The sequence below is a fragment of the Pan troglodytes genome, chromosome 1 (assembly GCF_028858775.2).
Source record: "Pan troglodytes isolate AG18354 chromosome 1, NHGRI_mPanTro3-v2.0_pri, whole genome shotgun sequence".
NCBI lineage: Eukaryota > Metazoa > Chordata > Mammalia > Primates > Hominidae > Pan > Pan troglodytes.
In genome coordinates this window covers 95,537,799-95,552,648 of record NC_072398.2, presented here as the reverse complement: position 1 = coordinate 95,552,648, position 14,850 = coordinate 95,537,799, and the positions used below count along the sequence as shown (strand labels likewise).

General features: G+C 45.6%; 1 protein-coding gene across 4 annotated transcripts; it reads left to right on the top strand.

The window, feature by feature from the left end:
- The first annotated feature begins 1,816 nt into the window (after positions 1–1,816).
- Positions 1,817–14,235, top strand: CHTOP (chromatin target of PRMT1). 4 transcript variants are annotated; one of them, XM_001139053.8, is made up of 6 exons: positions 1,817–2,094; positions 4,493–4,574; positions 6,216–6,369; positions 10,169–10,355; positions 11,154–11,291; positions 12,989–14,235. In XM_001139053.8, exons 2-6 carry the CDS (start codon positions 4,510–4,512, stop codon positions 13,192–13,194), a joined length of 750 nt encoding a protein of 249 aa, XP_001139053.2. In that variant the 5' UTR covers positions 1,817–2,094; positions 4,493–4,509; the 3' UTR covers positions 13,195–14,235. The 4 variants fall into 4 exon arrangements, with proteins under 4 accessions (XP_001139053.2, XP_009430590.1, XP_009430598.1 ...); XM_009432315.4 differs by having other exon boundaries at positions 1,831–2,094; positions 10,172–10,355; XM_009432323.5 differs by lacking the exon at positions 11,154–11,291 and having other exon boundaries at positions 1,953–2,094; positions 10,172–10,355.
- The last annotated feature ends 615 nt before the right edge of the window (positions 14,236–14,850 follow it).

The window sequence follows — 14,850 nt, the reverse complement described above, 5'->3', positions numbered from 1 at the left end:
TATAAAACCAGAGGAAGAAATAATCTTTTTTTTTTTTTTTGGAGACACAGTCTGGCTCTGTCACCCAGGCTGGAGGGCAGTGGCACGATCTCGGCTCACTGCAACCTCCGCCTCCCAGGTTCAAGCGATTCTCCTGCCTCAGCCTCCCGAGCAGCTGGGACTACAGGCGCCTGCCACCACGCCCGGCTAATTTTTTGTATTTTTAGTACAGACGGGGTTTCACCATGTTGGCCAGGACGGTCTCGATCTCCTGACCTCGTGATCCCCCCGCCTCGGCCTCCCAAAGTGCTGAGATTACAGGCATGAGCCACCGCGCTAGGCCGAAAGAATCTTCTTTCAATCAACGAACATTTACTTAAGTGGTACTATGTGTAAACACTGTAGGAACTGAGGCTCCAGCATTAAGCAAAATAACCACGATCCTTACCCTCACATGGGTAACGATGCTGGGCCATTACTTACACACAGACACACACAAACACATACACACACGCACACGCCCAAGTGCCAGGAAGGAAAATGAAAGGGTCTTGACGTGCCAGTGGAGCAGAGGAAGGGTTGCAGATGTGTCATTCTCTCATTCCTCAAACATATGTACACTGTATTGTGCACATAGTCATTAGAAAAATCCCTTATTGAGGCCGGGCACAGTGGCTCACGACTATAGTCCCAGCACTTTGGGAGACAGAGGCGGGCAGATCACTTGAGGTCAGGAGTTGGAGACCAGCCTGGTGAAACCCCATCTCTACTAAAAATACAAAAACTAGCGGGGCGTGGTGGTACGTGCCTGTAATTCCAGCTACTCAGGAGGCTGAGGCAGGAGAATCGCTTGAACCTGGGAGGCGGAGGTTGCAGTGAGCCGAGATGGTACCACTGCACTCCAGTCTGGGTGACACAGCGAGACTCTATCTGCAAAAAGAAAAAAAAAAGAAAGAGAGAAAAATCCCTTATTGAGCAGGAAACATAGCTTATGCCCATAATCCTAGGAGTCGGGAGGCTGAGGTGAGAGGATCACCTGAGCCCAGGAGGTCAAGGCTGCAGTGATCCGTGATTCATTGCGCCACTGACTCCAGCCTGGACAACACAGCCAGACCCCGTCTCAAAATAACAACAACAAATCAGAGAGAGAAAAGAGAAATCCCTATGTAGGTCTGCAACAAAATAAACACGGATGGCAGGTGTGGAGGGAGGACATGGAAACGCAATCGAGGACGCAAAGGTGCCCCACCCCAAAAAGGAGTAAACAGTATCTAGGCCAAGTTGGGGAGGGGAGGAAGTGAGGAGGAAAACATGGACGGGCGGTGGTGTTGGCCGGTGCAGGATGGGAGAGGAATTTGCTCCTAATACTGGCCTCCTGGGCCTTGGCTGGAGCATTTACGGCACTTCACAACTCTCAGACTGGGCGAGTGGCCATGAGGGGAAAACCAGTGCAAATTCCCCAGGCCCAATTGTCCGGAAGAAGACGAGGCAAGTCCGCGTAAAGATTTTTAGACGGTGTACCTTGGCTAGGGAACGGAGGGGCGAGGGAATTCGGGACCCAAATCCCCTCTAAGGCCCACATTAATAACTACCCCAAGAGGTTGCAGCGCAACCACTACTGGAACGTGAAGTCCCCGGCACGCCCCAACAACAGGATCATTGGCCACGCCCCTAGGGGCGGGTCACTGCATGGAAAGCCCCGCCTTCGCCCTAAGGCTCCGCCTCTGATCTCTGCGCAGGCGTAGCTCAAATCTTTCCCGCCCTCTAGTCGTGCGCGGATCTGACGCCTGACGTAATTGCGTAGACGCCATTTTAGCCGGTCAGACAAGCACTGGACGTGGCGGCCATTTTGTTTTGGACACCGAGCAGGAGCTGGCGGCCGCTGCAGACGAAAGGCAGGAAAGGGCAGGCCGGGTGAGCAGACGGATCGGCCGACTAGACAGCCAACCAGCAACAACGAACTGAGCTCGCATACTACCGCTTACGCATCTAACCAACCGCCCATCTAGCTAACCCGAGCCCCTCCACCGTCAACTCAGGTTCGGCCGGTCCCCGGCCCGCCTGCCGGAGCCGTGGTGGCAGCCCCGGGAGGAGCACTGGCGTCTATTTCCTTCGGTGAGTTTCGGTAGTGAGAAGGAACCGGGGGGGGTGCGGTCTTGAGGAGCGGAAGGGGCCGGCGGACGCGGAAAGGGGGTGGTGGCATGTGGACATAGCTACGGTGTTGGAGCGTGGAGGCCCCGGGGAGGAGGCGGAGCCCCTGCGAAGGGGCGGGGGAGGGGCTGAACTGGAACCTGGTGGCGGGATTGATGGAGGTTGGGGTTTGATAGGATAAAAAGGAAACTTGGCGGGTAGAGCAGAAGTGGAAGTCTTGACAGGGCTTTGAGGATGGTAGGGAGATTAAGAAGTACAAGACTTTGAGGAATGTTGGAAATTAATGGCGGCTTTAGGGTTAAGTTTTGTGGAGGGCTCTTTGCGAGCTAATTCCCAGGTGAATTTAGAAAACCTTTCCTACTCCCCCAGATCGTCACTTTCTTGTTAAAGTCCCTACTTGATTCTGGAGTTGAAAGCCACCTTTGAAACTAGGCATGCATATATATATATATATGTACATATATATATACATATATATTTTTTTTGGGGGGGGGGGAGGACGGAGTTTCGCTCTTGTTGCCCAGGCTGGAGTGCAATGGCACGATCTCAGCTCACTACAACTTCCGCCACCCGGGTTCAAGCGATTCTCCTGCCTCAGCCTCCGGAGTAGCTGGGATTACAGCCATGTGCCACCACGCCCGGCTAATTTTGTATTTTTAGTAGAGACATTTCTCCATGATGGTCAAGCTGGTCTCGAACTCCCAACCTCAGGTGATCCGCCCGCCTCGGCCTCCCAAAGTGCTGGGAAAACAGGCGTGAGCCACCGCGCCCAGCCCTGCCTGTATTTTCACTGTAGATCAGTGGTTCTCAACTTTAGCTGCACATTAGAAGCACCTAGGTAGCTTTCCCCCGACCCCACAATTGGTTCATTTCCAAACCTCATTACCAAAGATTGTGGTTTAATTGATCTAGGCCCAGATGTCTGTATTTTCTATTTTTTTAATTAATTTATATTTTTATAGAAACGGGGTCTTACCATGTTGCCCAGGCTGGTCTCGAGCTCCAGGGCTCAAGCATTCCTCCCGCCTTGGCCTCCCAAAGTGCTGAGATTACAGGCGTGAACCACCGCGCCCGGCCTGTCCGGCCCTATGTTTTAAAAGCTCCTTGGATAAGTCATATGTAGTCAAGGTTGAAAATGACTGCTCTAGAGTAAAAGCCAAACTCGGCCCGGTGCAGTGGCTCACGCCTGTAATCCCAGCACTTTGGGAGGCCCAGGTGGGTGGATCAGGTGAGGTCAGGAGTTCAAGACCATCCTGGCTAACACGGTGAAACCCCGTCTCTACTAAAAATACAAAAAAAAAATTAGCCGGGCGTGGTAGCGGGCGCCTGTAGTCCCAGCTACTCGGGAGGCTGAGGCAGGAGAATGGCGTGAACCCGGGAGGCGGAGCTTGCAGTGAGCCGAGATCGCGCCACTGCACTCCAGCCTGGGCGACAGAGCGAGACTCCGTCTCAAAAAAAAAAAAAAAAATTAGCCGGGCATGGTGGCACGTGCCTGTAGTCCCAGCTACTCAGGAGGCTGAGGCAGGAGAATGGCTTGAACGGGGAGGCAGAGGTTGCAGTGAACTGAGATCGCGCCTCTGCACTCCAGCCTGGGCGACAGAGCCAGACTCTGTCTCAAAAAAAAAAAAAAAAACCAGACTCCATACTTTGATTGCTAGATTGGCTTCTGCCGTTTTTGAGAAATTCCTGGGTATTTTGTGGGCCTTGAAGTTTGTTTGTTTGTTTGGGGTTGTTTGTTTGTTTTAAAGAGATGGGGTCTCAGGCCAGAGTGCAGTGGCATGATCACGGCTCTTTGCAGCCTCCAACCCCTGGGCTCTAGCGATTCTCCCACCTCAGCTCCCCTGAGTAGCTAGGACAACAGGTGCTGGCCACCATGCACCGCTAATTTTTTTTTTTTTTTCTTAGTAGAGACTGGGTCTCGCTTTGTTACCCAGGCTGGTCTCTAACTCCTGGCTTCAAACCATCCTGTGCCCTTACCCTCCCAAAGTGTTAGGGTTACAGGCGGTGAACCACCATACCCAGCCACCTTGAAGTTATAATAATCTGAGGTAATTGCCATAGAAACTTAAGAACTTTTGCTGGGCATTGGGTCCCAGTGATCCCAACACTGGGAGGCCAAGGTGGGAAAATCCTTTGAGGCCAGGAGATTATGGCTGCAGTGGCCACTGCATTCCAGCCTGAGTGACAGAGCGAGACCCTGTCTCAAAAAAAAAAAAAAAATTTAAGCACTTGAAATGTGCCCTCGTGTGCTCTTTAGTCATCAGTGATAAGGCCTTTTTATTTATTGTTGGCTTGGGCCTTGCCACTTATAGAAATGATGTCACTATTGTGATTTGCTCATTTTACGTATTGTCCTTTGTAGATTCTCGGGATTTGAAGATGGCTGCACAGTCAGCGCCGAAAGTTGTGCTAAAAAGCACCACCAAGATGTCTCTAAATGAGCGGTGAGGCAGCCAACAGCAACTTCAACTCCTTCCTAAGAAAACATTACTTAACTTGGCCCTGGGGTCCAATGCACAAAGCCAATTTTAAGCTAAATACCAACAGAAGGCTACAGACCTCTGTTCTTAGTTGCATCTCATGTGGTACACAAAACAAATTGGGCGGTTGTTTCAAAACCCCTTATCAGTAGACTTTTATGTTAAGCTGTCTGAAGTATTTATTTGGTGGGATGTATTTTAAAAGACTCCTAACACTCTTCCTTTTCACATTTTTTTACGTTGATACTGGGGTCGTGCAGCACGGTAGCATGGTACCCTGGCTACAGTAGGCTTGCTGCCCAGTCCAAGGCCAGCAGTATTGTGTCTGGCCTGTAAGAGGCAGGTAGCAAGCCATGAATATGTCCAAAGGCCCTTGAATGTCATTCTTGGGCCTTGTAAGAGGCACTCGCTTTGCTCCATTTCACTTTCTTTCCATTCTGCTTTTAGTTTGGTTTTGTTTTGGATTCTTCTACAGTTAAGTGTTCTTCTCTTCCATTCCATTACACTTCCTTGACAGAAATAATGAGTTTCTTCATAGGCTCATAAATGATCAAACTGATGTAACTTTGAAAAGTAACTACTTGGAGTCAGAAAAAGTGATGATTCGAGACTAAGAAAAGTGAAGATATTCAAAGACAGTTTCTATCTCTGACAACTTTGTTCATTAAGAGTGCCTTTGGTTAGGCGCGGTGGCTCATGCCTGTAATCCCAGCACTTTGGGAGGCTGAGGCGGGCGGATCACGAGGTCAGGAGTTTGAGATCAGCCTGCCCAACATGGTGAAACCCTGTCTCTACTAAAAATAGAAAAATTAGCTGGGCATGGTGGCGTGTGCCTGTAATCCCAGCTACTCGGGAGGCTGAGGTAGGAGAATCACTTGAACCCGTGAGGCGAAGGTTGCAGTGAGCCAAGATCCCGCCACTGCACTCCAGCCAGGACAACAGAGGACAGAGTGAGGCTCCGTTTCAAAAAAAAGAATGCCTTTGATCAGTGATTTCATTAAGTTGACTTTCGACCACTGAAATTTACTTAATGTCTATTTTTGCCTCTTCTGAGGCATATGTGCTTCTCTCCTTATCTCTTTGGCTATGATAAGCTAATTATTTATGTTTGCATAATATTTATGTTTGCATGTTAGTGACATATATTTTAAAATGTGATACACTCCTGTAATTTATGAGAGTATGTTCATTGCTGTGAGCTTTGAAGGTGCTCTAATCCTTCCTCATATTTGGCCTTAGAATGCGCCTCGGATCCCCCAAGGTTTAGGCTTTCTTCATTTGTCTTTGAAACTATATCTTCTGTCTCTTGTCATATCTGCTTATTGCGTGTTTTTCATACCTTCCACCTCTCTAAAAGCCGTTACCTGAGCCCTCGTTATCACTTTTGGTTGAATGTGCTGCACTTAGCTGCATTTCTAAGTTTCTGATTCTTGCAAGTTTGTGGAAACAGAGGAGTCTTTAACCCACATCAGCCTTGATCTAAGTGTACCACTTTACTTAAAAGTTCGTGGGATCTGGAGCTCCTGGTCTAGCAAGCCATGAAAATGCCAATAAATGTTTGTAATAAAGCTTTTATTTAAACATCCATTTTGTTCGACCTTGAAGCTTTACTAATATGCTGAAGAACAAACAGCCGACGCCAGTGAATATTCGGGCTTCGATGCAGCAACAACAGCAGCTAGCCAGTGCCAGAAACAGAAGACTGGCCCAGCAGATGGAGAATAGACCCTCTGTCCAGGCAGCATTAAAACTTAAGCAGGTGAGAGAATGGGTCTTAATGCTCCAGAAGCAGCTGGTGATCTCTGTGAGGGAGTCCACTGAGGCTGTCAGGACGTGATGGATGATTGCAAAGTGGCTCAGGGCAAAAAGCTGAAACTTCTCTGGAAGAAAGAGAAGTTCAGAGAATTCCAATTTTGGCAGGTACCAATAAGTAACTTTTTACTGTCTTTCTCTTTTAGGGAGTTTGCCATCTATGTGGCCTGTTTCTGTTACCAATGAGTATTAATCTTTTGTTTTCTGATCCTTAACCCTTAACATAGATTAATGGCTTATTCCACAAAGAAACTTTATTTCAGCTTTAGATAATCTCACAGCATCCTTTACTCTCTGTTAAATGATTTACCCAACAGGGAAATAATTTTATTCTTTTTCCCATAGTGCAGGGAGTTTGCATGGCCTTAGTCAAAGGTTTTCTTTTTTTTTTTTTTTTTTAGACGGAGTCTTGCTCTGTCGCCCAGGCTGGAGTGCAGTGGCACGATCTCAGCTCACTGCAAGCTCCGCCTCCCGGGTCCATACCATTCTCCTGCCTCAGCCTCCCGAACAGCTGGGACTAAAGGTGCCCGCCACCACACCCAGCTAATTTTTTTGTATATTTAATAGAGACAGGGTTTCATCATACTAGCCAGGATGGTCTCGATCTCCTGACCTCGTGATCCGCCCGCCTCGGCCTCCCAAAGTGCTGGGATTACAGGCTTGAGCCACCGCGCCCGGCAGTCAAAGGTTTTCAATGCTAAAATATACAGAGTAGAGTGACTCTCATTTCCACAGCACCTAAAGTTTTACCAGTAAAGTGGAGCAAGAGTACTGAGTAATTTGAGTTAGGGGTTCTCTTTTTCAAATTTACAGTGAGAGATAATCCTATTCAGACCTGAAATAAAACCTGCTCTTTATTATTCATAGAATTTATATGCAAGTCCGGACAGTGGCTGTGGAAGGATATGTCCAAGCTGTGGCTGGGCGTCTGGAGGGCAGTGCCATGCAACTGTAAGGGCTTTGGTAGCATTGCATGGCTATGCATAAATTCAGCAGTTAAATATAACACCCTTACACCCCCACCCTGAACCATTGGGCTCACTGACCAAAAATAAACAAGGGTGTCTGCTTCGGCTACCTTAAGCCTTGGAGTGACTGGATTCCTCCCTGACTCAGGAAAGCAGCAAAAGGCACCATTTTCCAAGAGTAAATGGAAATTGCTGAAGATGAATCTCTGACAGATCATTCCAAAGGACCTTTCAACAAGAAGCTTTAAGTATAGGCTCTGCAGGAAGTAGTCCCTATCCAGAGTAGTACTATTAAATAGAATTTTTTTATGTTTTTGGTTTGGTTTGGTTTGGTTTGGTTTGAGATGGAGTCTCGCTCTGTCACCCAGGCTGTAGTGCAGTGGCGCAATCTCAACTCACTGCAGCCTCCGCCTCCCGGGTTCAAGCGATTCTCCTGTCTCAGCTACAGGCGCCCGCCACCACACCCAGCTAATTTTTGTATTTTTAGTAGAGACGGAGTTTTGTCATGTTGGCCAGACTGGTCTTGAACTCCTGACCTCAAGTGATCTGCCTGCCTCGGTATCCCAAAGTGTTCAGATTACAGGCATGAGCTACCGTGCCCAGCCAGAACTTTCTACAATGATGGAAATGTTCTGTATTTGCTCTCCGGTACAGTAGCCACTAGTCACATGTGGCTATTGAAAACTTTAAATGTGACTAGTGCAATTAAGGAGCTTAATTTTTTTTAATTTAATTTTAGGCCAGGCCTGTAATCCCAGCACTCTGGGAGGCCAAGGCAGGCGGATCACTTGAGGTCAGGAGTTTGAGACTAGCCTGGCCAATGTGGCAAAACCCCATCTCTACTAAAAAAAAAAAAAAAAGCCGGGCATGGTGGCGCGTACCTATAATCCCAGCTACTCGAGAGGCTGAGGAGAATCTCTTGAACCCAGGAAGTGGAGGTTGCAGTGAGTGGAGTTGGCACCACTGCATTCCAGCTTGGGTGACAGTGAGACTCCGTCTCAAGAAAATAAGTAAAATTTGCTTTTAATTTAGGCTGGGTATGGTGGCTCACACTTGTAATCCCAGCACTTTGGGAGGCCTGGGCAGGTGGATCACCTGAGGTCAGGAGTTCAAGACCAGCCTGGCCAACATGACAAGACCCCGTCTCTACCAAAAATAAGCCAGGCGTGATGACAGCTCCTGTAATCCCAGCTACTTGGGAGGCTGAGGCAGGAGAATTGCTTGAACCTGGGAGACGAAGGTTGCAGTGAGCCAAGATCGTGTCACTGCACTCCAGCCTGGGCAACAGAGCGAGACTGTATCTCAAAATAAAAATAATTGAAATAGCCACATGTAGCTATAGAGGCTGCCTTACACAGCACACCTCTAGAAGGGAAACTAAGTGGTATAGTTGACATCCTTAACTTTCCTGTTAATATTAAAGGCCGGTATTGGTGGCACTTAAGGATTGGAATGGGTAAAGAACTTCCCAGCACTGTACAGTTCTTTTAAAGCACAAAGCTTGGGAGAATTAATATATGCAGGATAACTGAATGCAAGAGACTTGTGGAACGCAGTTCTAACCTCATAATTGTGTGTTAATCAGGGGAGTAACAGGACAGGCCCTTACGGTTGGTTACACCTACTTATGCTAGATGCATAATGTTTGGAGCCTTCCCCACTGATGAGAAGCAATTTATGATCTTGTGCTAGAAAGTTAATAATGCTTCACAGCATCTTTTTGAGAGGTTGATTAGAAAACACACATACACGTTGGTAGTCACTTGTGGGTGAAGCCTGAAGGGGCTATAGAATTTATTTTCTTTCAGATTGACTGATGGCTTTATGGACAGCCAGGCTTGCTAGGAGCTTGGTTGTGTTCAGGGCTATTGCTGTCCCTTTTTCCTTTGAAGGAATTTAATTCTCTGAGATGTAGTCTTAATGGTTTTCTTTTGAGAACAGATTCTTAAAAATACCCTATCTCTGTAGTGTGTCCTTGTTCTTATATATGGCCCTGAGTTTTGTGATCACCTGAATAATTCTAACATACGTTTGGCTGGCTGACTGTGGAGATACATTTGAGTTACATGTTTATTTTTAATTTAAGGTCATCATATTGTTTTAAAGGAGCTGTTTGCAAGTGCAGGCATGGAATTAGGGATTTTTAAGAAATGTAAGGAAAGGAGATTTGACTTTCTTGTGTTTATTTACATCTTAAGGTAAAAAGTGGACCGTCTGGAAATAGATTCTCAGAGGAAAAATGGAGCACACGGGCCTTTTTGAGAAATCAATCTTGTTCTTAAGTCACAAGAACTCAAGTGAACTTGTAATTTAAGTTTTGCCCAGAGTGTGATGAACTTCCTATGGTGTTTGAGTAAGCCTTTGAAGACAGTGGTAGTCCATGGGCAGGTATGAATCAAGTCATATAATTGTCAACCTGTAGTTCAAAAGCAGTACAATCCAGGATTGAACTATAGAATGTTCTTACGAAAACTTAAGTTTCAACTGGCAGTGTATGACTTCTGTAGCCAAACTAGTGAGGTAATTTGTGGAGATGCCCATTTCATGGGACCACACTTGAGCTTCTTGGAGTTTCTGCTCTGGATCAAAATTCTGCTGCTTGTATAACATGTTCTGAGGCAAAGGCTTGCTTCTGGTTTGGGATCCTTTTGACACCCACAACAGGTTTATCTCCCTTCACACCAGCATCTCACTTGCTTCTTTTTCTCTGCACTTTGAGTTGCCAAATCCTGTTGGATTGCTTTTTTGATCTCAATCCCCTAACACCTTTTCTTCCAGAAGAGCTTAAAGCAGCGCCTGGGTAAGAGTAACATCCAGGCACGGTTAGGCCGACCCATAGGGGCCCTGGCCAGGGGAGCAATCGGAGGACGAGGCCTACCCATAATCCAGAGAGGCTTGCCCAGAGGAGGACTACGTGGGGGACGTGCCACCAGAACCCTACTTAGGGGCGGGATGTCGCTCCGAGGTCAGTGCTGTGTACCCTGATAATTGTCGGGGCCTACTCCCTTCCCTTTTCTCTTGGGCTGCTTATGGACACGTTTGTTTAACATCTTTAAGCCTGAATTTGTATTAATATAATAACTTCTGAAATCACATATTTTTAATAGTGCTGCATGTCTTTTATCAATACCATTCCTTTTCTGATAATGTGCAATGGTGAGAGGCTATGACCTGCGTAACAACAGGTAATTCATGTCATCTCCATTCCATTTTAAAACACCCTGCTGCTGCTTGAATCAAAGCACATTCAAGTTCTAGAAACAAGTCAAACATAAGAAATTTATAGGTCTTTTGGCCTATATCTCTTTTGTTCCTGGTGCTAGTAAAACACTGATACAGCTGGAAAAAGAGGACAAGTTGACCCACAGCACTTACCTATATATGTTCATTTGGGGCACTCTTACTCTGTTCCCTGTATAGTTCTTGTTCCCTAGAAGAATCTGTTGAGATCAGGAACCATAGCATTTATTTTTAAATTTACCATAATGCTAGGCATCTATCTGATTATTCAGTAGATATTTATTAAATGTATGTACTTACTAATTGAATTAACTCCCAACTTCCAAAAATGGATTTGTGGTCAGACTTGTTGAATTGATTGAATAAAGAGTAGCTTAATCTGTTCACAGTATGCAGCTTGCCCCAGCCAACCTAAAAACTAACTGAATTACCCTCATTTAACCCTCACCGCCTTCCTTTGGTTAGAATCTACTTTGTGTCTCTTGGATTTACCTGCATATACATTGTATGCCTCCTCTCTAAGGTCAAAACCTGCTCCGAGGTGGACGAGCCGTAGCTCCCCGAATGGGCTTAAGAAGAGGTGGTGTTCGAGGTCGTGGAGGTCCTGGGAGAGGGGGCCTAGGGCGTGGAGCTATGGGTCGTGGCGGAATCGGTGGTAGAGGTTAGTCAGCTACCAACTTCAGAGAGTAGCTCCCCCTTACTTTCCTCCCTTAAAAACTCAGAGCCACCTTTCTGCACAGCTTCAAGTCATAGGCAGGCTTCTTTGTTTGTCTTGTTTTGTTATTTGAAACTGGCTTATTTTTCAAATTACCATGCTGGTAGTGCAAAAGTCTCATGATTTTTCCAAGAATCAGTCAAGTGCATATTATAGAGCCAGATTATATGCCATCTTCCTCCAAGCTCTTGCAAATTTAAATTGTACAATTGAAAATACCCCCCAAAATGGTCAGTTTAGGGTTTTGCCTTTCTCTGCCCCTGTCCCACCACCATCACCACCACATACCACCCTGTAGCTCCAAATCCTGGTTTGAGTCACATGAGAATATAGAAGAGAGAGAGAGAGATACAAAGATGAAGTAGAGTTAAGAGGGTGGTGAGACTTGGAGCTGGGCATTGGCTCTGAAACCAAATAAATTCAATGTCACATTTGGTGCCTGTGGAGAACCAGAGATGACTTTTTTTGCTCAAGGTAGAGAGCAAGATGGAATTATTATCAGTTAACTAACTGGCTCTTATTGATAATCTTGCCTTTGAAATTTATTGATGTTTGTCTTGTGACCTCATGACCCAGATTGGGAAAGAGTTTAATGATGTTGCTGCTGTTAATACTAAATCTCATGGGAGCCTTCTGGTTTAGAGCTTAGTGGAAAACTCCCAACACCTGTCCAGAAAAAAAAAACTATTGAAGCCCCTGTGTATATTTGCTTTGGTTCTCTTAAAAGGTGTCTTGGGTCTTCCATAACTTATGACCTTGAAGTTGCCAAGGAATAATAACTGTTAGGAAAGAAAAGTTGATAACCAAGGGCTTGTTTTCTTCTCTCCCATTATATGATACTTACTGAGTGAAGTGCAAGCTAGTTTGGGTTTCAGGATGAAATAACATGTTTCCAAATTATCTTGACTTGGATCCTGAGAGACATCACGAGGGTGGGAGAGACTAAAATAGCTTTTCAAAAAGCTGAGTTTGTTTTGTTAACTGAATTCAAACTGCTTCTCAGATAACCACAATTGTCAGTTGTCATAAGGTAACTAGAATTAAAGGTAGAAATAGCTAGGACAACTCAAAATATTTTTTCAAATCTCCCCTACATTGTTCCTGTGTCAGAAAAACTCAGTCTCCTGACACATGAGGTCAGCTAGCTCATTAGACTTGATAAGTTTAAGGACAGATGAGATGACTTTCCAGAAGGGTCTCCAATAAACTTAATTTGAAAACTGTCTTCACACCCCTGATTCTCTGTGCTCTTGTTACCACCTCCCTATCTTACTAAATGGGGTTATCTATCATGTATTTTAATTATGAACTTAGTGAATCTCAAATGTTAGGTAATTTTATCTTAGGATTGATTAAGGTTTTTTAAAATTATAGTTGCCAGTTAATTATTTTCCTTTATTGATAGAATAAAATTTGTTAAAATAGCATTTAGAGATGATCATGTGATAGAGGATTCATTATGTGTGCTTTCCATGTGTTGCTTTCTACCCAGTGTGTTTCCTTTTTTTCCAGATTTCTCCTCTTTGCCCTGCCCTTCAGCTTTTCTCAGCTAGGCCCCACTGCTCTAAGGGGCATTTACTACAGCACCTATTAAACTTACTTGTAACTGTCTCTTTTTTTTTTTTTTTCCCCCTTTGGGCCAGGTCGGGGTATGATAGGTCGGGGAAGAGGGGGCTTTGGAGGCCGAGGCCGAGGCCGTGGACGAGGGAGAGGTGCCCTTGCTCGCCCTGTATTGACCAAGGAGCAGCTGGACAACCAATTGGATGCATATATGTCGAAAACAAAAGGACACCTGGATGCTGAGTTGGATGCCTACATGGCGCAGACAGATCCTGAAACCAATGATTGAAGCCTGCCCACCCTCCCATGAGAGACTCTTGTTAGTCAGCACATCTGTAAATAATCTTGAGATAACAGATGAGAAGAAATCTGATTGATGCTGGATGGACCTATCACAATAGGCTGTGGACTTACTTGCCACCAGCTTGTGCATTTAGTGTGTTCCTTTTACTTTTTGATACTGTGTTGTATGAAACCCTTTTGTCCTTTGATTTGGTTTTTTGTTTTTGTTTTTTTAAGGGGGAGGGGGGGTTTCCCCTCCTTTGCCCAGACTTCTCTTTGAACACAAATGCATTAGCCTTGTGGCTAGAACACCCTCTTCCTACCTCTGTCTCCCCTCACTTGTCATATGCTCTGACATGCTAACATTTCTTTTGTTCATCCCTGTTGCCCCCACAGAAACATCCCAGAAAAACCGGTCAGTGTTCCTTCCTCCCTGATCCTTAGGTTTCTGAAATAGGGTTCTGTTACATCCTCTTCGATAGCCTGTTTAAAATGTTTAGAAGGTCTGGAGCTCAAAAATGCATTCTTCCACATTGATAATTTAGTAAACTGAGAACATTGACATCACTACAGGGCAGCATAAGAGGTTGCTTACATGTGGTAGCAGCTCTGGTTTGATTCAAGTTGCTACCATGTACATTGACACCACATATACCATAACCAGCGTGCTGGGTTGAATTGCACTTTCTACCCTTGTATTAGATTTACAGACTTTCCTTCTGGGTTTGTATCATGACCAGAGGGGTACTATAGGGTTGGTTTATACTGCAATATAGAGGATCAGAAGCCATTTGATTTGGTAGGTGTGTCAGAAGGGAGAATGATGGCAGACGAACTGCTGGAAGAGGTCAGAAGATACCCATGCTAAAATGCAATTATATCCTCATGTTTATCCCAAACTAATCTTGGACTTTTCCACTCATTAGCTTTGTTTTGCCCTTGTTTCCCTTGAAGGTTTAATTAAGTTCAACCATATTCTGTCAACTGTTCAGTTTCAGTGGAATCTTGTATTTCTGGTTCATTATAACAAATTGTTCGCTTAAATCCACCCAGGACTCTCTTTATTTGAGGTGCCTCAAAATGCCATGGCTACTTTAATGATGTTTTTTTTTTTTCTTGTGACCGAGTCTCGCTCCTGTCACCAGGCTGGAGTGCAGTGGCGCGATCTTGGCTCTGCAACCTCCAACTCTCTGGTTCAAGCGATTCTCCTGCCTCAGCCTCCCGAGTGGCTGTGACTACAGACATGCGCCACCACACCCAGCTAATTTTTGTATTTTTAGTAGAGATGGGGTTTCACCATGTTGGCCAGGATGATCTTGATCTCTTGACTTGGTGATCCACCCGCTTCAGCCTCCCAGAGTGCAGGGATTACAGGCGTGACCCACTGCACCCAGCCACTTTAATGATGTCTTGATATACCCCTTGTATGGTTGAGAGTTTCTTTCTTCTTCTTGTGTTAAAATTCTGGAGAGCCTGTGGCTTTGAGCAGAAAGTGAAGAATTTGACTTCCTCTGAGCTCTGCAGAAATAACACCACGCCCACAAAAACTCAAGGAAGATTGTCTTGGGCAACATTCTGGGCCCTTGGGCCCTGGCACATATTTCCCTTTTTCCCTATGTTGAGAGCTGAAAAGAACCTGGTAGCGCCCAGCCAAGCCAGTTGT

Coding starts and splice junctions, on each gene's coding strand:
- CHTOP (XM_001139053.8), top strand. CDS start 4,510: ATGGCTGCACAGTCAGCGCCGAAAGTTGTGCTAAAAAGCACCACCAAG. Junction 4,575..6,215: donor AAGATGTCTCTAAATGAGCG/GTGAGGCAGCCA, acceptor TCGACCTTGAAG/CTTTACTAATATGCTGAAGA. Junction 6,370..10,168: donor CAGCATTAAAACTTAAGCAG/GTGAGAGAATGG, acceptor CTTTTCTTCCAG/AAGAGCTTAAAGCAGCGCCT.